At 45.7% G+C, this 23672-nt stretch overlaps 1 protein-coding gene across 1 annotated transcript; it reads right to left on the bottom strand.

The window, feature by feature from the left end:
* Nucleotides 1-922: 922 nt before the first annotated feature.
* LOC137283515 (uncharacterized) lies at nucleotides 923-23370 on the bottom strand. Its single transcript, XM_067815060.1, has 10 exons — nucleotides 23327-23370; nucleotides 20427-20926; nucleotides 18444-18944; nucleotides 17869-17925; nucleotides 17091-17197; nucleotides 5741-5989; nucleotides 4390-4503; nucleotides 3146-3181; nucleotides 2766-2834; nucleotides 923-1892 (listed from the first exon to the last, which is right to left on the bottom strand). Exons 2-10 carry the CDS (start codon nucleotides 20875-20877, stop codon nucleotides 1725-1727), a joined length of 1752 nt encoding a protein of 583 aa, XP_067671161.1. The 5' UTR covers nucleotides 20878-20926; nucleotides 23327-23370; the 3' UTR covers nucleotides 923-1724.
* Nucleotides 23371-23672: the final 302 nt, after the last annotated feature.

The raw sequence follows: 23672 nt of genomic DNA, 5'->3' as shown, positions 1-23672 counted from the left end.
AATGTTTTATAACCTTTGCTTGAGTATGAAACTCGGCTGAGCGCGATTTTGAGCATGAGCACGAATTTGAGCATAAACTTGAGTTGAGCACGAAATTTTGTTTATAACCTCGGACCCCGGGTTCGATTAACCACACTGGCACAATTCGTGAAGCCCCTTTCTGGCGTCCCTCACCGTCATATTGCAGAAATATTACTAAAAGCGGCGTTAAACCATACTCAATCACTCATTCAGTTAAAACAATTGAAGATATCTTTAATATCTCTACAAATGTGAAAACGGATGCGCATGGTTGCCGAGCACTATACCAAACTGGTAACTTAGTGGGTTATAAAACCCCTTCACACATGCACACCGTACGTATGTTGCTATATTACCGCAAAGACATGGTTGTCTCATCTTCAGACATCACTGGATTGTTTGGTACATACATTGAACTGAAAGTTTGTGCGATGTGATCTGGTAATGCTGTATTGTAAGTTCTAGTTTGTACATATTATAATACGCCCGTGTACTGATGTATTTTGTTTTAATATTTCTTGCTGTGTTTCTGTGTTGGCACTGTTATTAGCAGTGTATGGCAAAAACAAGCACTCCTACACAGCGATAAAGTCAGGCACATCAGACTAGAGATAAAAAACCTTTTTGAGAACAAAAAAACTCTGGAACCGTGTTCCCTCAACGTATGCAACGCTACCTATTCTGCTGGAGGGTTTACAGTAGTAGATACGCATGGTACACTGTCACAAAATGTACGAACAGTAAAACATCCACATCCTACTCCAGAAGAATTCTTGATCCACTTCTGTCCATGGAATGTCTTCTTGGCAGTCGTCATGCCTCTGGATTTCAGGGTCCATTTCCGCCCCCAGGACGATGGCATCCACACTCCACATGATAAAGGTAAGCATATTTTACATCATTGGTACTGTGTGTATTAATGCAAAATATATGCCTTTACGAGACAAAAGCTCAAACATGAAACTAAAGTTGTGACTTGCCAGTAGACGTCATTGTAAACAATGAGGCGTGTTATGTTTGATCGTTTGAAAAAAACACAGTTGCTTCGGTGGACGACGGTTCTGCTAATAAAGGTACATAGTGGTCTACATCATTTACACTTCCCACACATATTAAGACTGCATGAGTGTTGTTTTATACCTCTTTTAGCAATACACCAGTTATATCACGATGAGAAACAAGAAATATATGCTTCACACACCATTCCCTTATGGGAAATCGCAGTAGGGTTGTTTGGAGCGTCATGAGCGAACGCTTTAACCATTCGGTTATTCGACGATCCCCGTAGATTTAAATGCAAATCAAATATGTCGGGACGTGGAACGTAAAACTATCCATGACTAACTTTGAGATGTTGTCGGGCAGAAATTAAAAGTCATGAAAATGCTCTGAGACCCACCTACATAAAATGGCCTGTGAAAAAAACTGATAACACAATGTGAGAGTATTACAGGCCTTTTCATGAGCCAAAGATATCATGCTAACAGAAAATAGTGTCAAACCAAATGAGTACGACGACATCTACGACATCAGATTTTTCAGCTACCTCCTCCTGGACTATACTGAAATCTGGGTTAAACTGCTTTAAACTAACAAAAAGTACATGGGAAAGTAAGAACTGATATTGTACATGCTTTGGTAAATGAAGAAGCAGTGTGTTGCTTCTCCTGGGAGCCCACAGTGCCTTTAGGTATGGATATCCTTCATACGATTACGGGGGGAAGAATATGACCCTTTGTGTACTTGTCTTCTATAAACTGACAAAGGCAGATGGCGCTCCGGACGTGCCTTGTGCCATGTTTGACCTCGAGCTGACCTTCGTTGTAAGCGGATGTGTAGTCAAGGCAGTAGTGTTGAAGCAGCTGTGATGCCTGTTAAGACAAATTGACCCTTACAGTATTGTGGCAAAGTTGTTATTTGAAGACAAAGAATTGAGGTACGGGCGGATTTCATACAGTCTGCAGAATATATTAATATGATGGCAACCTATGTATGCTCCTGGGCATGAGATACGGCAACCTGTTCATCGACTAAAAGGCAGCTGACTGCACCCCCAGTTTAGTCTTAACAAGAGCATCCTCGGCCCAACTCCTACTGTCTGCACCTCTAGCCCAGCCTTTGCAGAACTACCTCGACCCGCCACCAAATGACTGGATCTCCAGCCCAGTCTTTACAAAAGCATTTTCGGTTCAACCGTACATGACTATCCCCAGCAAATCATTACTGGGCCATCCTCGGCCCAACCCAGCTGACCGCATCTCCAGCCAAGTCTATACTAAAGCATCTTCGGCCCAACCCTAGATGACTATCCCCAGAAAATCACCACTAGACCATCCTCGGCCAAACTCAACCGACATCATCCCCAGTCCAGTCTACATAAAACATCTTCGGCCTAACCATAAATGGCTGCATCCACAACAATCCATTGCTACAGCATCCTGGGCCCAACACTTATTGACTGCACCCTTGGTCCAAACATTACCGACAACATCCCCGGCCTAACCCTTCATGAGAGCATCACTGACCCAGCCCAACATTGATTCGCTGAATGCATTTGCAGTCACCAACATATGGAACATTACTAAAAAGTAAGTTTTGGTTGTTAACTGCTTCTTATCTACTAAACATTTTGGATCGTGATTGTCAGAAAAGAGCTGGCGATATTACCCTTCTACAGGAATCATCTGTGCTAAATGGAGAACGGATGGTTCACACATAACAAGCAAAATATACACAATACTAACCATCTCTGCATTTAAACCAGATTCCCGATGTCTTCCTTCAATTCCTTCCAGAAATATCGCCAAAAAGTTCTAAAAGTAATCAAAAGTTAACTGTTACCTTTTATTATATGTTTGTTGCTGAAAGTCGCACACAACCATATTCCACCTATATGTTGACGGTGTGTAATTAATATAGGCGGTACTGTATATGTATATAGATCAGCCAAGGTTGCAGATGCAGGTTGTAGTTGTATTATGCAAAATCACCAATGCGGAAACTCGTGACGTATCTGATTATTCTGGATTTTATAATTATTTCGCATCAAAGATTATCAACATACACTTTTTAGATTATACAATATCGTCATTGAAATGAAAGGGATAAACAGTTTCGTACATACCTTGCATTCCGTTGGATCATAAAACCAAAACTGGAGCTGAAAAAAAAAACCGTTAGCGATTGAAAATATTCTATGAATGAAGTGACCTCTTTAATTAAAGTGAAACTCCAACCACCTTATCTGTTACCACCACCCGCCATAGGCCACATCAAAATTATATCTAATAACGAAATACCAGTTTACCTCATGAAATGGCATTAACAAGTAGAACCTATGGTCCCTGTAGTTGTAGCAAAGAATTGAATATCCATGGCCTTTGCTCAACACGTACGTTACCATTAAGATGAGTTGGAGGGGGATGAAGAGGTGTTACAGGATTAAACATTAGTTTAATCCCATGAGCACTCCCGTGACTTTCACACTATTGAATAGTGAGTGTGAGTGAGGTTAGTTTTACGCTGCTTTTGGCAATAGTCCAGCACTATTATGGCGAGGGACACCAGAAATGGGCTTGATTGTACCCATGTGGGCAATCGACCCCTGGTCTTAGGCCTGACGAGCAAACGCTTTAACCATTAGGCTACCCAATCGCCCCTTAAATGACATTGATCGCAAACCAGATTCGAATCCACGAACAGAATGTTTCAGGTACCCCATTCTCTTCCCACAGAGGTTACTTGCCATATCTTCCTACGAACCTCTGTTCTAATACGGCCATATTTCGCAGTTCTCATGAAATCCCCTAGCGGCAAAAAATGGAAGCAGATTTATCTCCCTTTTTTACTGTCCAATCAGAACACGTGTTACATCGACCTAGATTCAACTTGACAAATGCAAGCAATGTGGAGAAACAAATATGACTTGACTGAGTTCTGTCTAGAAGAAACATTTGAGTATCGCGCTCGGGAAGAGGTTCTAGTTTTCACGATGCATCCGGTAATTACCGAGATCTTGCGAACGATCACTTTTGAAACAAGGTCACTGATTGCACTACTAAATCTGATTGCCTCCAATCACGAGTCTTGAACACTCACACCATGAAAGGGTCGTGTTAGAACAGAGGTTACGTAGGAAGATATGACAAGTAACCACTGTGGGAAGAGAATGCAGGTACCCTAAAGAGACGTAAAATTGCAGGGCGAATTACACCGCCATTGGCTACTGGGCCACCATTGCCCTCTCCTGACCAATGGTTCAATGAAAGTGAGATGGTAACTGGATTGAGGCCGAAATGCTATCTGTTTCGTGTACAGGAGCGACATCCTTGATAACATGCTATTTCAAATACAATCACGAACACTTACATATGTCCGAGTTAAAATGCAACCGGCCACTTGCATCTTAAATCCTACGATGATATTATATTTCAGAAACATCGCGTTGACTTCTGCAACTGCTGTTCGGAGTCGAGACCTTCTCTGGAATGAAAATATGTTTTTCCCTCTGTCATATTTTGGCGATTTTCAGCGTGTATAAGATTTGCAGAGTATTATTCTGAATGTCATCATTATTTTATGGATTTCGAGATAATGAGTTGATGTTCTGGATTAATCCAGGAGAGAATATATTTCATAAAGATTGATTGTATGCGCCGAGAATCTTTCGTTGGACTCCCGTAACCACTACCGAATCCATCTCACTTTTCAAAAAACAAAATCTCGATTGTCCCGACCTTTGCTTTGTCGGCATTCTGTTGGGCATTGCTATAAGATAGGATATTTCAGGAAGTAAGTGTTAGTCTTGGGTGGTTGAGTGGGTGGGTGAGTGAGTGAGTGAGTGAGTGAGTGAGTGGCGTTTTACCGCACCCCTTTGTGTAAGGTAGGGAGCTTGCCCAAACAGAACTCCTTGACATACATGTTTTCCACTGAAAATATATTTTTAGTAATCAAAGTTGTTGAAATGTGATCCGATGGATGTCACTGATGCGGAAATTCTTGATTTAATTTTCAGTGTTTCTGTATTTTCCAACAGCATAAACTAAATCATATTCCGCGCATAGATCACCTTAAGTTTTAGAGTTAACCGGCAGCAGTACTGCAGTAAATAGGGTGTTACAAAATTGTGGACTGTTTATCCCAGTTCTGGTCGCTACACATGTCTCCCTTCAAGTAATTTTGTTGCGGATGTCCAAATTTGGATGGAATTACTTTAGATACCCAGTTTCCACATATAATCCAAAGCAGTTTTCGAGTTTTAATGCCCAATGATTTGTCCGTTGCAATTTATGCGTCTTACATTCACAAAATTCCCTCACAACCACACTGACATACAGTTCAAACAGTTCACTACATACTGTATTTGAAAGGATATATTTACTGAAAATTACCGATTTCATGTAATACATATTCAGTTGGTGCTGTCAGAATTTTTTGAACACTTTCTTTAACAAACAACGCATGGTGTTTGATATAAATACCATTATTGTGTTCCCTGTCTTTGCAACCTTTTCAGGTCCTGAATAACTGCTGGAGGCCATCTTGGTTTTGGAGATAAAAGTACCTTTCTCATTAATATTGAGATTGGAATATTTTTCGTCTTTAAAAACTTCTTTTAAGTAATGAACACAAAAGACTACATGATTATCTGTCATCAAAAGACTTCCACTGAATGCCATAAGCTACTTGACTATGCGTAACATTACCAGAAAATACTTACCATCCATCTCTGAATGAAAAATGTTACAGCGATGGAAAGCCAGGTAGGTGTCGCATACACTGGAAACATCACAAGTTGCAACGCCCCTGAATATGTTGCTAACACCCCAATCACTATAGCAGCGATTCCAAAGAGGAGCAGGATCGTGAAGGTTGGCACACAAAATGGTCCAATGTCACAGAAGACTGCACACCAGCACCTTGCAGATCGAATTATGTCCATCGCCTGTTGAAACTCATCGGGTGGTACCTGCAACAGACCAGTACCAAATACACATCCGGATACCGGGTGTCAGGTACAAAGACACACCTGTATACTGGGTGTCATTACCATACACACACCTGGATACTGGGTGTCTGCAACAAACTCACACGTGGATACTGGGTGTCAGCAACATACACATACCCGGATACTTGGGTGTCAGCAACAAGCACACGCCTAGATACTGAGTGGTGGTACACACAGAACTATACACACACGTGGACACTGGGTGTCAGCAACTTACATACACCTGGATACTGGGTGTCAGCAACTTACATACACCTGGACACTGGGTGTCAGCAACAAACACACACCTGGACACTGGGTGTCAGCAACTTACATACACCTGGACACTGGGTGTCAGCAACTTACATACACCTGGACACTGGGTGTCAGCAACTTACATGCACCTGGACACTGGGTGTCAGCAACAAACACACACCTGGACACTGGGTGTCAGCAACTTACATACACCTGCACACTGGGTGTCAGCAACTTACATACACCTGGATACTGGGTGTCAGCAACTTACATACACCTGGACACTGGGTGTCAGCAACATACATACACGTGGACACTGGGTGTCAGCAACTTACATACACCTGGACACTGGGTGTCAGCACTATACACACACGTGGACACTGGGTGTCAGCAACTTACATACACCTGGACACTGGTTGTCAGCACTATACACACACGTGGACACTGGGTGTCAGCAACTTACATACACCTGGACACTGGGTGTCAGCAACTTACATACACCTGGACACTGGGTGTCAGCAACAAACACACACCTGGACACTGGGTGTCAGCAACTTACATACACCTGGACACTGGGTGTCAGCAACAAACACACACCTGGACACTGGGTGTCAGCAACTTACATACACCTGGACACTGGGTGTCAGCAACGAACACACACCTGGACACTGGGTGTCAGCAACTTACATACACCTGGACACTGGGTGTCAGCAACTTACATACACCTGCACACTGGGTGTCAGCAACTTACATACACCTGGACACTGGGTGTCAGCAACAAACACACACCTGGACACTGGGTGTCAGCAACTTACATACACCTGGACACTGGGTGTCAGCACTATACACACACGTGGACACTGGGTGTCAGCAACTTACATGCACCTGGATACTGGTTGTCAGCACTATACACACACGTGGACACTGGGTGTCAGCAACTTACATACACCTGGACACTGGGTGTCAGCAACTTACATACACCTGGACACTGGGTGTCAGCAACAAACACACACCTGGACACTGGGTGTCAGCAACTTACATACACCTGGACACTGGGTGTCAGCAACAAACACACACCTGGACACTGGGTGTCAGCAACTTACATACACCTGGACACTGGGTGTCAGCAACAAACACACACCTGGACACTGGGTGTCAGCAACTTACATACACCTGGACACTGGGTGTCAGCAACTTACATACACCTGCACACTGGGTGTCAGCAACTTACATACACCTGGACACTGGGTGTCAGCAACAAACACACACCTGGACACTGGGTGTCAGCAACTTACATACACCTGGACACTGGGTGTCAGCAACTTACATACACCTGGACACTGGGTGTCAGCAACTTACATGCACCTGGACACTGGGTGTCAGCAACAAACACACCTGGACACTGGGTGTCAGCAACTTACATACACCTGCACACTGGGTGTCAGCAACTTACATACACCTGGATACTGGGTGTCAGCAACCTACATACACCTGGACACTGGGTGTCAGCAACATACATACACCTGGACACTGGGTGTCAGCAACTTACATACACCTGGACACTGGGTGTCAGCACTATACACACACGTGGACACTGGGTGTCAGCAACTTACATACACCTGGACACTGGTTGTCAGCACTATACACACACGTGGACACTGGGTGTCAGCAACTTACATACACCTGGACACTGGGTGTCAGCAACTTACATACACCTGGACACTGGGTGTCAGCAACAAACACACACCTGGACACTGGGTGTCAGCAACTTACATACACCTGGACACTGGGTGTCAGCAACTTACATACACCTGGACACTGGGTGTCAGCAACAAACACACACCTGGACACTGGGTGTCAGCAACTTACATACACCTGGACACTGGGTGTCAGCAACTTACATACACCTGCACACTGGGTGTCAGCAACTTACATACACCTGGACACTGGGTGTCAGCAACAAACACACACCTAGACACTGGGTGTCAGCAACTTACATACACCTGGACACTGGGTGTCAGCAACTTACATACACCTGGACACTGGGTGTCAGCAACTTACATGCACCTGGACACTGGGTGTCAGCAACAAACACACACCTGGACACTGGGTGTCAGCAACTTACATACACCTGCACACTGGGTGTCAGCAACTTACATACACCTGGATACTGGGTGTCAGCAACCTACATACACCTGGACACTGGGTGTCAGCAACTTACATACACCTGGACACTGGGTGTCAGCAACTTACATACACCTGGACACTGGGTGTCAGCAACTTACATACACCTGGACACTGGGTGTCAGCAACTTACATACACCTGGACACTGGGTGTCAGCAACATACACATACCCGGATACTTGGGTGTCAGCAACAAGCACACGCCTAGATACTGAGTGGTGGTACACACAGAACTATACACACACGTGGACACTGGGTGTCAGCAACTTACATACACCTGGATACTGGGTGTCAGCAACCTACATACACCTGGACACTGGGTGTCAGCAACAAACACACACCTGGACACTGGGTGTCAGCAACTTACATACACCTGGACACTGGGTGTCAGCAACTTACATACACCTGGACACTGGGTGTCAGCAACAAACACACACCTGGACACTGGGTGTCAGCAACTTACATACACCTGGACACTGGGTGTCAGCAACTTACATACACCTGCACACTGGGTGTCAGCAACTTACATACACCTGGACACTGGGTGTCAGCAACAAACACACACCTAGACACTGGGTGTCAGCAACTTACATACACCTGGACACTGGGTGTCAGCAACTTACATACACCTGGACACTGGGTGTCAGCAACTTACATGCACCTGGACACTGGGTGTCAGCAACAAACACACACCTGGACACTGGGTGTCAGCAACTTACATACACCTGCACACTGGGTGTCAGCAACTTACATACACCTGGATACTGGGTGTCAGCAACCTACATACACCTGGACACTGGGTGTCAGCAACTTACATACACCTGGACACTGGGTGTCAGCAACTTACATACACCTGGACACTGGGTGTCAGCAACTTACATACACCTGGACACTGGGTGTCAGCAACTTACATACACCTGGACACTGGGTGTCAGCAACATACACATACCCGGATACTTGGGTGTCAGCAACAAGCACACGCCTAGATACTGAGTGGTGGTACACACAGAACTATACACACACGTGGACACTGGGTGTCAGCAACTTACATACACCTGGATACTGGGTGTCAGCAACTTACATACACCTGGACACTGGGTGTCAGCAACAAACACACACCTGGACACTGGGTGTCAGCAACTTACATACACCTGGACACTGGGTGTCAGCAACATACATACACCTGGACACTGGGTGTCAGCAACTTACATGCACCTGGACACTGGGTGTCAGCAACAAACACACACCTGGACACTGGGTGTCAGCAACTTACATACACCTGCACACTGGGTGTCAGCAACTTACATACACCTGGATACTGGGTGTCAGCAACTTACATACACCTGGACACTGAGTGTCAGCAACTTACATACACCTGGACACTGGGTGTCAGCAACTTACATACACCTGGACACTGGGTGTCAGCACTATACACACACGTGGACACTGGGTGTCAGCAACTTACATACACCTGGATACTGGTTGTCAGCACTATACACACACGTGGACACTGGGTGTCAGCAACTTACATACACCTGGACACTGGGTGTCAGCAACTTACATATACCTGGACACTGGGTGTCAGCAACAAACACACACCTGGACACTGGGTGTCAGCAACTTACATACACCTGGACACTGGGTGTCAGCAACAAACACACACCTGGACACTGGGTGTCAGCAACTTACATACACCTGGACACTGGGTGTCAGCAACAAACACACACCTGGACACTGGGTGTCAGCAACTTACATACACCTGGACACTGGGTGTCAGCAACTTACATACACCTGCACACTGGGTGTCAGCAACTTACATACACCTGGACACTGGGTGTCAGCAACAAACACACACCTGGACACTGGGTGTCAGCAACTTACATACACCTGGACACTGGGTGTCAGCAACTTACATACACCTGGACACTGGGTGTCAGCAACAAACACACACCTGGACACTGGGTGTCAGCAACTTACATACACCTGGACACTGGGTGTCAGCAACTTACATGCACCTGGACACTGGGTGTCAGCAACTTACATACACCTGGACACTGGGTGTCAGCAACTTACATACACCTGGACACTGGGTGTCAGCAACAAACACACACCTGGACACTGGGTGTCAGCAACTTACATACACCTGGATACTGGGTGTCAGCAACAAACACACACCTGGACACTGGGTGTCAGCAACTTACATACACCTGGACACTGGGTGTCAGCACTATACACACACGTGGACACTGGGTGTCAGCAACTTACATACACCTGGACACTGGTTGTCAGCACTATACACACACGTGGACACTGGGTGTCAGCAACTTACATACACCTGGACACTGGATGTCAGCAACTTACATACACCTGGACACTGGGTGTCAGCAACAAACACACACCTGGACACTGGGTGTCAGCAACTTACATACACCTGGACACTGGGTGTCAGCAACAAACACACACCTGGACACTGGGTGTCAGCAACTTACATACACCTGGACACTGGGTGTCAGCAACAAACACACACCTGGACACTGGGTGTCAGCAACTTACATACACCTGGACACTGGGTGTCAGCAACTTACATACACCTGCACACTGGGTGTCAGCAACTTACATACACCTGGACACTGGGTGTCAGCAACAAACACACACCTAGACACTGGGTGTCAGCAACTTACATACACCTGGATACTGGGTGTCAGCAACTTACATACACCTGGACACTGGGTGTCAGCAACTTACATGCACCTGGACACTGGGTGTCAGCAACAAACACACACCTGGACACTGGGTGTCAGCAACTTACATACACCTGCACACTGGGTGTCAGCAACTTACATACACCTGGATACTGGGTGTCAGCAACCTACATACACCTGGACACTGGGTGTCAGCAACTTACATACACCTGGACACTGGGTGTCAGCAACTTACATACACCTGGACACTGGGTGTCAGCAACTTACATACACCTGGACACTGGGTGTCAGAAACTTACATACACCTGGACACTGGGTGTCAGCAACATACACATACCCGGATACTTGGGTGTCAGCAACAAGCACACGCCTAGATACTGAGTGGTGGTACACACAGAACTATACACACACGTGGACACTGGGTGTCAGCAACTTACATACACCTGGATACTGGGTGTCAGCAACTTACATACACCTGGACACTGGGTGTCAGCAACAAACACACACCTGGAGACTGGGTGTCAGCAACTTACATACACCTGGACACTGGGTGTCAGCAACTTACATACACCTGGACACTGGGTGTCAGCAACTTACATGCACCTGGACACTGGGTGTCAGCAACAAACACACACCTGGACACTGGGTGTCAGCAACTTACATACACCTGGATACTGGGTGTCAGCAACTTACATACACCTGGACACTGAGTGTCAGCAACTTACATACACCTGGACACTGGGTGTCAGCAACTTACATACACCTGGACACTGGGTGTCAGCACTATACACACACGTGGACACTGGGTGTCAGCAACTTACATGTACCTGGACACTGGGTGTCAGCAACAAACACACACCTGCACACTGGGTGTCAGCAACTTACATACACCTGGATACTGGGTGTCAGCAACTTACATACACCTGGACACTGAGTGTCAGCAACTTACATACACCTGGACACTGGGTGTCAGCAACTTACATACACCTGGACACTGGGTGTCAGCACTATACACACACGTGGACACTGGGTGTCAGCAACTTACATACACCTGGATACTGGTTGTCAGCACTATACACACACGTGGACACTGGGTGTCAGCAACTTACATACACCTGGACACTGGGTGTCAGCAACTTACATATACCTGGACACTGGGTGTCAGCAACAAACACACACCTGGACACTGGGTGTCAGCAACTTACATACACCTGGACACTAGGTGTCAGCAACAAACACACACCTGGACACTGGGTGTCAGCAACTTACATACACCTGGACACTGGGTGTCAGCAACAAACACACACCTGGACACTGGGTGTCAGCAACTTACATACACCTGGACACTGGGTGTCAGCAACTTACATACACCTGCACACTGGGTGTCAGCAACTTACATACACCTGGACACTGGGTGTCAGCAACAAACACACACCTGGACACTGGGTGTCAGCAACTTACATACACCTGGACACTGGGTGTCAGCAACTTACATACACCTGGACACTGGGTGTCAGCAACAAACACACACCTGGACACTGGGTGTCAGCAACTTACATACACCTGGACACTGGGTGTCAGCACCTTACATGCACCTGGACACTGGGTGTCAGCACCTTACATACACCTGGACACTGGGTGTCAGCAACAAACACACACCTGGACACTGGGTGTCAGCAACTTACATACACCTGGACACTGGGTGTCAGCAACAAACACACACCTGGACACTGGGTGTCAGCAACTTACATACACCTGGACACTGGGTGTCAGCAACTTACATGCACCTGGACACTGGGTGTCAGCAACAAACACACACCTGGACACTGGGTGTCAGCAACTTACATACACCTGCACACTGGGTGTCAGCAACTTACATACACCTGGATACTGGGTGTCAGCAACTTACATACACCTGGACACTGGGTGTCAGAAACTTACATACACCTGGACACTGGGTGTCAGCAACTTACATACACCTGGACACTGGGTGTCAGCACTATACACACACGTGGACACCGGGTGTCAGCAACTTACATACACCTGGATACTGGTTGTCAGCACCATACACACACCTGGACACTGGGTGTCAGCAACTTACATACACCTGGACACTGGGTGTCTGCAACTTACATACACCTGGACACTGGGTGTCAGCAACAAACACACACCTGGACACTGGGTGTCAGCAACTTACATACACCTGGACACTGGGTGTCAGCAACAAACACACACCTGGACACTGGGTGTCAGCAACTTACATACACCTGGATACTGGGTGTCAGCAACAAACACACACCTGGACACTGGGTGTCAGCAACTTACATACACCTGGACACTGGGTGTCAGCAACTTACATACACCTGCACACTGGGTGTCAGCAACTTACATACACCTGGACACTGGGTGTCAGCAACAAACACACACCTGGACACTGGGTGTCAGCAACTTACATACACCTGGACACTGGGTGTCAGCAACTTACATACACCTGCACACTGGGTGTCAGCAACTTACATACACCTGGATACTGGGTGTCAGCAACTTACATACACCTGGACACTGGGTGTCAGCAACTTACATACACCTGGACACTGGGTGTCAGCAACTTACATACACCTGGACACTGGGTGTCAGCAACTTACATACACCTGGACACTGGGTGTCAGCAACTTACATACACCTGGACACTGGGTGTCTGCAACTTACATACACCTGGACACTGGGTGTCAGCAACAAACACACACCTGGACACTGGGTGTCAGCAACTTACATACACCTGGACACTGGGTGTCAGCAACAAACACACACCTGGACACTGGGTGTCAGCAACTTACATACACCTGGACACTGGGTGTCAGCAACTTACATACACCTGCACACTGGGTGTCAGCAACTTACATCCACCTGGACACTGGGTGTCAGCAACTTACATACACCTGGATACTGGGTGTCAGCAACTTACATACACCTGGACACTGGGTGTCAGCAACAAACACACACCTGGACATTGGGTGTCAGCAACTTACATACACCTGGACACTGGGTGTCAGCAACAAACACACACCTGGACACTGGGTGTCAGCAACTTACATACACCTGGACACTGGGTGTCAGCAACTTACATACACCTGGACACTGGGTGTCAGCAACTTACATACACCTGGACACTGGGTGTCAGCAACTTACATACACCTGGACACTGGGTGTCAGCAACTTACATACACCTGGGCACTGGGTGTCAGCAACAAACACACACCTGGACACTGGGTGTCAGCAACTTACATACACCTGCACACTGGGTGTCAGCAACTTACATACACCTGGATACTGGGTGTCAGCAACTTACATACACCTGGACACTGGGTGTCAGCAACTTACATACACCTGGACACTGGGTGTCAGCAACTTACATACACCTGGACACTGGGTGTCAGCAACAAACACACACCTGGACACTGGGTGTCAGCAACTTACATACACCTGGACACTGGGTGTCAGCAACTTACATGCACCTGGACACTGGGTGTCAGCAACAAACACACACCTGGACACTGGGTGTCAGCAACTTACATACACCTGCACACTGGGTGTCAGCAACTTACATACACCTGGATACTGGGTGTCAGCAACTTACATACACCTGGACACTGGGTGTCAGCAACTTACATACACCTGGACACTGGGTGTCAGCAACTTACATACACCTGGACACTGGGTGTCAGCACTATACACACACGTGGACACTGGGTGTCAGCAACTTACATACACCAGGATACTGGTTGTCAGCACTATACACACACGTGGACACTGGGTGTCAGCAACTTACATACACCTGGACACTGGGTGTCTGCAACTTACATACACCTGGACACTGGGTGTCAGCAACAAACACACACCTGGACACTGGGTGTCAGCAACTTACATACACCTGGACACTGGATGTCAGCAACAAACACACACCTGGACACTGGGTGTCAGCAACAAACACACACCTGGACACTGGGTGTCAGCAACAAACACACACCTGGACACTGGGTGTCAGCAACAAACACACACCTGGACACTGGGTGTCAGCAACTTATATACACCTGCACACTGGGTGGCAGCAACTTACATACACCTGGACACTGGGTGTCAGCAACAAACACACACCTGGACACTGGGTGTCAGCAACTTACATACACCTGGACACTGGGTGTCAGCAACTTACATACACCTGGACACTGGGTGTCAGCAACAAACACACACCTGGACACTGGGTGTCAGCAACTTACATACACCTGGACACTGGGTGTCAGCAACTTACATGCACCTGGACACTGGGTGTCAGCAACAAACACACACCTGGACACTGGGTGTCAGCAACTTACATACACCTGCACACTGGGTGTCAGCAACTTACATACACCTGGATACTGGGTGTCAGCAACTTACATACACCTGGACACTGGGTGTCAGCAACTTACATACACCTGGACACTGGGTGTCAGCAACTTACATACACCTGGACACTGGGTGTCAGCACTATACACACACGTGGACACTGGGTGTCAGCAACTTACATACACCTGGATACTGGTTGTCAGCACTATACACACACGTGGACACTGGGTGTCAGCAACTTACATACACCTTGACACTGGGTGTCTGCAACTTACATACACCTGGACACTGGGTGTCAGCAACAAACACACACCTGGACACTGGGTGTCAGCAACAAACACACACCTGGACACTGGGTGTCAGCAACTTACATACACCTGGACACTGGGTGTCAGCAACAAACACACACCTGGACACTGGGTGTCAGCAACTTACATACACCTGGACCCTGGGTGTCAGCAACTTACATACACCTGCACACTGGGTGTCAGCAACTTACATACACCTGGACACTGGGTGTCAGCAACAAACACACACCTGGACACTGGGTGTCAGCAACTTACATACACCTGGACACTGGGTGTCAGCAACAAACACACACCTGGACACTGGGTGTCAGCAACTTACATACACCTGGACACTGGGTGTCAGCAACTTACATACACCTGCACACTGGGTGTCAGCAACTTACATACACCTGGACACTGGGTGTCAGCAACAAACACACACCTGGACACTGGGTGTCAGCAACTTACATACACCTGGACACTGGGTGTCAGCAACTTACATACACCTGGACACTGGGTGTCTGCAACTTACATACACCTGGACACTGGGTGTCAGCAACAAACACACACGTGGACACTGGGTGTCAGCAACTTACATACACCTGGATACTGGGTGTCAGCAACTTACATACACCTGGATACTGGGTGTCAGCAACTTACATACACCTGGACACTGGGTGTCTGCAACTTACATACACCTGCACACTGGGTGTCAGCAACTTACATACACCTGGACACTGGGTGTCAGCAACTTACATACACCTGGACACTGGGTGTCAGCAACAAACACACACCTGGACACTGGGTGTCAGCAACTTACATACACCTGGACACTGGGTGTCAGCAACTTACATACATCTGGACACTGGGTGTCAGCAACTTACATACACCTGGACACTGGGTGTCAGCAACTTACATACACCTGGGCACTGGGTGTCAGCAACAAACACACACCTGGACACTGGGTGTCAGCAACTTACATACACCTGCACACTGGGTGTCAGCAACTTACATACACCTGGATACTGGGTGTCAGCAACTTACATACACCTGGACACTGGGTGTCAGCAACTTACATACACCTGGACACTGGGTGTCAGCAACTTACATACACCTGGACACTGGGTGTCAGCAACAAACACACACCTGGACACTGGGTGTCAGCACTATACACACACCTGGACACTGGGTGTCAGCAGCAAACATACATTTGGTTACTGGGTGTCAGGAAGATAGAAACAGTTGGACACCCGGACTCTGTAGACATACCTGAACACCCGGTCTGAGTAATGGCTCGGGTATATAAGGGGTCCTCAACTGTTCTCCCAAGGGACACTTGAAGTCGGAAGATAGTTCAACCAACGCATCCATATTTCCTTAAGACAAATGATACAATCAGTAACATTGTGATCATCTCTATCACCTGGACAACACCTACATAAATTACAGTTTTCCCAACATTTATTGAGAAAGGTTTTGTTTTCTAATACTGAAAAAAGAATTTAAAAATAGGGTGTTACATTGTGTAGTAAGGTACTCAATATAGGAAACAGTAATGTAGCCTAGATAATTAGCCTTACTGCATCAACAGTTACCTTCCCCGGTGTAGCAGACGGCTTCCTTTGTTGACATGGCAGATTTAGAAAAGAACGCTGGTTGTAGATGATTTTGAAAGGACATGACTAAGAGTCAACTGGTAGACATTACATTCATCTATCAAAAGTATACAGAACTTCGGACTGAATACAAGCTGAGGATTGGGAAGCACAAGTTGGGACTGAGCAGAAGACGGCAGAGGAGGTTCAGTACTACGGTTCGCCGGCGAGATGGGAAAAGGTGAAAAAACAGTTAGGAATATCAGAAATAAGATGAATGATAGTGGAAGTCCTTAGACAAGAATTACAAAGACTGGGTGAAGAAGCGCGGAATTCCTTTACTGTTGATGAAAGAAGGATGGAAGTTTAGACTGATGTAGGTCTCATGAAAATCAAGATGAGGATGATTGAAGTTCACCATGTCACAGCACATCATGAGACTCCAATTTTACCGTGGCGAGGTTCGATTCTCAAATCCTTAGTACCCGTCAGGTTACCGCGCAAGTCCTCTGAAATGGTATATGATTCCAGATTAGTTTCAATATGTTTCAGTAATTTCGTGACATACTTCCTGAAAAGTAAATCAGATTGAGAAATGAGACTGTAGCAACTTCTTATTAGGTGAAAATGTCTAATTCAGCAACAATAGCGATTCTTTCATTGGGAAGATGGCGTATGGGATGTAATTATTTAGATCGGTATGCTCCTTTAATAGTTTAATAGCACGGAGTAGAATAGGTCTTCAGCAACCCAGGCTTGCCATAAAAGGCGACAATGCTTGTCGTAAAATCGTGGCTAATGGGATCGGGTGGTCAGGTTCGCTGACTTGGTCTACATGTGTCATCGGTTCACAGTTGCGCAGATCGGAGTTCATGCTGTTGATCACTGGGTTGTCTGGTAAAGAATCGATTATTTACAGACCGCCGCCATATAGCTGAAATATTGCTGAGTACGGCTTAACACTAAACTCACTCATTCCTATAATAGTCAACTAAGGTATGTAAAGTCTCAGGATAAGTACACATGCCTTTACAAACTATGGCCCCAATGAACCGCTGCCACCACTCATTGTCAGGAGTTGCGTCAATGTAGGTGAGAGTCTTGATACTGTCTGGCACACAGCAACGCTTTACCATCACAGGCACCACCAGCAGTTGACTCTCCTCCATGCCCAGGATCATCCCCATCTCAATCTCAAACATGCACCAGTGACTCTGTAGGAAGTCTGGAGACAGCACCAACACCGTCTTCTCGGACTGTCGTATGTGTTCAGTGATGTTTTCAATAATACGCTTGCCTCCGTGAAAGTCCCTCTCGTGCATGCTGCATCTGAAGCCCATCTCTGGCGACTCCAGACGTTTGGTAACCTCCTCCACCCACTCTCTGTCGGAGATTTCATAGGAGAAGAAGACATGGTACCTCTTTCCTTCTGAGAGCGGAGGGGCAACACATGTACGTTGTGGCGGGTGTACAGATTCGTTCGCATATATTATCTCACCAGATGGCTGGGATGTAACGTCTCTTGTACCTGTGAGTGAGTGAGTGAGTGAGTGAGTGAGTTGGGTTTCACATTGCTTTAAGCAAACTTCCAGCAATATCACGTTGAACGACAGCAGAAATCGACGTTACACAATGTACTCGTGTGAGGAATCGAATCCAGGCCTTCGGTGTGACGAGCGAACGCTTTATCTACTGAGCTACCCACCGCCCCTATATCTGTGAGGTCATTTTGGCGCCCTCTAGTAAGGTCTGTTTAATACTTCACGGTACAGTGATATCGCGCCAGGTCCAAAAGGTAGACGTGTCGTTTACAAATATGGGTTAACATAGAGTTCTGTAACTCAGCGCTCAGCAATATAGCTTTAAGTATCACAAACCAGTCTGGGATTTCAGCCAAAGATCAAAAGTAACATTCAAAATATACGTGAAATAAAGTTCACTGACAATGTGTTCAATATATTTAACATATAAGTACGTCCCCTAATGTAGTTTGCGCAAGAACGCCAGTCTTAGTGTTTCACTGGCACGGTAAAATGCAGGCTATTTTCGCATAGTCAGTATCTTAGTAACAATTTGAAATCAATCACAAAAGTGTGTCCTATTCAATAATAAAATTTGAATTTTGAAAAACGAATTTGTTCTTCTTTTGAAGAATTGACCTGCCTTTGCAAATGTTTATTTCATGATACCCTCCTTTCCCTTTGGCGCCATTGACATTGATACTTATTCTGGTGGAGCAGTCTAAGTAAACTTAGTCTCAGCGTATTTCGTTACACTCCACCACTGAGTCTAAAAAACCTAGTAAAATGTCGCGTCAGGTAACCTTTGAGCGACCAATGGCCGTCCAATCAAACGCGAGACGGTTAAAGAGATTGAACCGATAAGACAACGGATTCTATTTAGGGATCGGAGGGACTTTCAAAATATTCAGTTCACTGACACATATCTCTCCACATACAAAAATCCGCATATAACACAGTTATTTGGTCTGCAGTATTTACGCCTGGGGGTTCTGTTGACATGGTTACCATTAGCTAATATTTCCGCAAGATAACATCCTTGAGTATTGCCAAAAACACTATTTTTAGCGACTGTTTACTCACCGTTGTCATGGTTGTACGTACGCCGTGTGCATCAACCGGAAGCCAGCGTATGCTAAATAGCATTCGGAATCGTTCGGGTACGAACCTTCTCGAGGTAAAAAAGTTCAAAAGGTATGTGCGAATGTGCACTTTCGCCATTTGGTAAGCTGTGTTCTGAATGATCAATCTCAAAGGTTACCTGACGCGACCTCCCATAAGGTTGAGTTAGACTCAGAAATGGAGTGTAACGATAAATACCGAGGATAACTTTACTTAGACTGTCTGGTGGAGATTTCCTATTTTTGTGGAAATCAATGTTATTGTTATAATGTGTATTATATGCATAGATAAACGAAGAAATATGCATGTACGAAACTACGGCAACCATTATCCATATTCCATAAAGCATAGGATGTCTAACGTCTCACCTTCTGCAAAAGGAACAGGAATAGGGCGGACGTCTTCCATGCTGGCAGAGGGGTGGCTGGCATCGCGATGAGCGGTGGCTGATACGGTGTCAAGGTCACTCAGATCCTGATCCCTGTATACTGATGTTGAAGGAATGGGGAGATGTCCTGGCATGGCCATTGGAACTGCATCATCAGTCGTCTGGTCAGGAGAAAAAACGACTTTTCTCTCAGTTGGTTCGTGTTCCTCTTCATGTTCTTTTAATCTGTCGATCTGGACATTCGTACTGAGAGACGTGTAGTCCCTGAAGTCGATGCCCGTCGTCGTAATGTCGTCGCCGGGGAATCTAACGTCAACGCCACATCCAGCTAATTCATCCAGAGATGGTCCCCGAAGAGGCTGTGGAAGGTGATATGAGGATTCTTGGATGGAACCATCCTCTGGCTCTGATAGCAGTGGAGCAGTGTCCATTGTGCACGAAGAAGCACCAGTCTCATTTACTGTTGGTATCGAGCAATTTCTGAAAGTATTAGTTTTATTCAGCAGTCTACCGCTTGTGATTTTTTTTACTGTACTTCAGTTCAATAGAATAATAAGTGAATATTCGAATGCCAAGCTATTTGTTGACTTAACAACAGGGTTAAGAGGGTTCCTTATTTCTGATTAGGGAAAAACTATCAAGAACGATGCTTTGGTACCTAAAGAGCTGTTTAAACTTCCGGTTTACTAACCGTGACCTTCATAATGTTATGAGTGGCATCATGTGATGTTGTCAACGCTTCTGTGCACATGTTTGCAACGGCGTTGTCAGGAGGTTCTTGGTGGCAGGAAGATTGGCCAAAAGATTCTGGGAAACATAGTGTTTGTGAAGAGGAAGTTACCACTTTTCCAGAAGCCACTTGTCATATCCGATGGAGTAAAGGGACCTATGTAGGGGTCATTAAATATCCGGGGGAACAAGCAAATAGTTACCATATTTTATGGGAGTTGAAGACATGAACCCTGTACTTAAGTTACACTTAACAGTTTCTACTGGAGAGCCATTGTGGCATAGTTCGTGACCATAATTCTTCAGAAAGTGGTTCTGAAATCAGGTGTGGTGCCTTTGTCCTAATCTTTGTGAGATTAGGTGAATGTGTGTATGTGTGTGGGGGGTTGAAATGTGTGTGACTGTGACTTCCTACATACGTGTATGTAAACTTCCCACATGTGCAAACTTCCTACAATTTATGTAGTGCCCACCCCACCCCAAAACACTATGCATGTGATGTATAAGATCAATGCCTACACAATATTCGAGGACAACTCCTTAATATGTTTATGTACGACAATGGTGATCTCCCCAGAACAAAAAAGATGAACATCTCACTGTCTCTCACATTAGGGCAAATGTGCACTAGTGAAAGGCAAGAGCAAAAACGAACACACCCGTACTGTATGGATGTGATATTTAAATTTCATAAAATGTATTTTATTGAGAAATGTGGCTTAGGGGGATAATCGATAATGAGGACATACTGGGTAATGACGGATTGACTATTTGATCAAGTGATTGAGTGTGGTTTACCAAATTTCCCCGTATATCGCGGCCAGCGACACAGTTGGCACAGCCGAGTGGTTCAACCGTTCGTCACGTCGAAGACCCGGGTTCAGTTCTCACCAATGGAACTAAGCGTGAAGTTCATTTCTGGAAAATTGCTCAAGCCCGCGGCAAACCATACTCACTCACTCACTTGGTCAAGAAGGTCAATTCACCATGACTGAACACCTTACTCCCACCCTCCTCTCTCTCTCTCTCTCTCTCTCTCTCTCTCTCACACACACACACACACACACACACACACACACACACACGCTCATTATATGTACTAATGAAACTGTACAATCACTTTCGGGTTCCACATTCGTAATTTCTACTATATTTCAAATATTCCTGTTACACCTGAATTAGCTTTAACACTGAGCGTAGCGCAGCAGACCCCGGGAGCCAGGCAAACTAGATGGCTAACCAAATAGTCAATCAGAAATGCTTAATCCCTAAAAATAAAATTTGGGCCTCCCCAAAGATGAGAGTCCGTAATGTGTCCAAACCACATAGATAACGGTCCGGCATTAGTATGGTATTTACCTACCTGACTAGAATCGTCTGAGAGATTGCCCCGAAACCTGCAGTTTAGTTAGCTACTGTACTCTCAGTACACCTCCACATAAAGAACAGTACCATAGACTATACATGATGTAATGAGCGGCAGAATTTTCTTAAAAGATCATTTCTTCGCCGATTTCGTTAAATTTTGAAACATCTGTTAACCATAACATATCAGATCGTAAACATCTAGATTTTTATTTTTCTAAATTATTGTCCAAACAGAGATTCGAACCTTTGTACATTCATTCCTGAGACATCCTTCCTTTTAATAAGCATGGAAAGTCCAGGGCTATTCCAGAATATGATAAGTAAATTATTACTTTCCTTTCTTTATCTTAAACAACATCATGATGCGTATATCATTGAGGTTGATCTTATCATGAAAGAGATCTTATTAAAATCCGACGATAGTGTCAGATCATATTTTAGACAGCTTTGAAACATTTTATTCATTCGCAACCAGGAAAGTATGACGTGTTTGGGTAATTTCGATATCAAATGAAATTCATATACTTTACTATGATTATTAAATTGATGAGTGTTCTCATTGCTGGAAAACTAACCTGCAAAGTTAAAGTGAAACAGAAAGTAAGAATAGCTGTCTCTAACATCGAATGGACGCTCCGGATTGTGTCAGCAGACAGTCAGGTGTATGTGGACCAAATAAAAAGAAATGAAACTGACACGCGAGGGTTCCCACTGGATATGGAAATCTAATGAAACTTTAGAATAGAGTCTAAGTTTTAAAACTGGTGATTAGAGATTACAAACCTTCTCTCCACGAGTTATCCGTGGCAGCCATTTTGACCTAAAAATAGAACATGACGCTGGTGCCGTCTATGTCAGCCACTGTATCAGGTGCCCATCATAATCTGTGGCTGGTCGGGATGGGGGAATGATATGTTTCTTTAAACATCCCCAACCCCACCCCACCTACCCGAAAAAATTACTTCAGTACCGTTCAAACATCAGCAGTGTACACGGACCATTTCAATACAACCAGCGTATGCAATGTTGAGAGGTAAAGGCACTGGTTATATGTGGTACCGTGGACGTCTTTTCAATGAATGAATGAATGAATGAATGAATGAATGTCTTCATTTCCTCCAGACAGGTC

Source organism: Haliotis asinina, chromosome 5, assembly GCF_037392515.1.
Source record: "Haliotis asinina isolate JCU_RB_2024 chromosome 5, JCU_Hal_asi_v2, whole genome shotgun sequence".
Lineage (NCBI taxonomy): Eukaryota > Metazoa > Mollusca > Gastropoda > Lepetellida > Haliotidae > Haliotis > Haliotis asinina.
The sequence above is the reverse complement of the archived record's forward strand: the minus strand, read 5'-3'. Positions and strand labels throughout refer to the sequence as shown.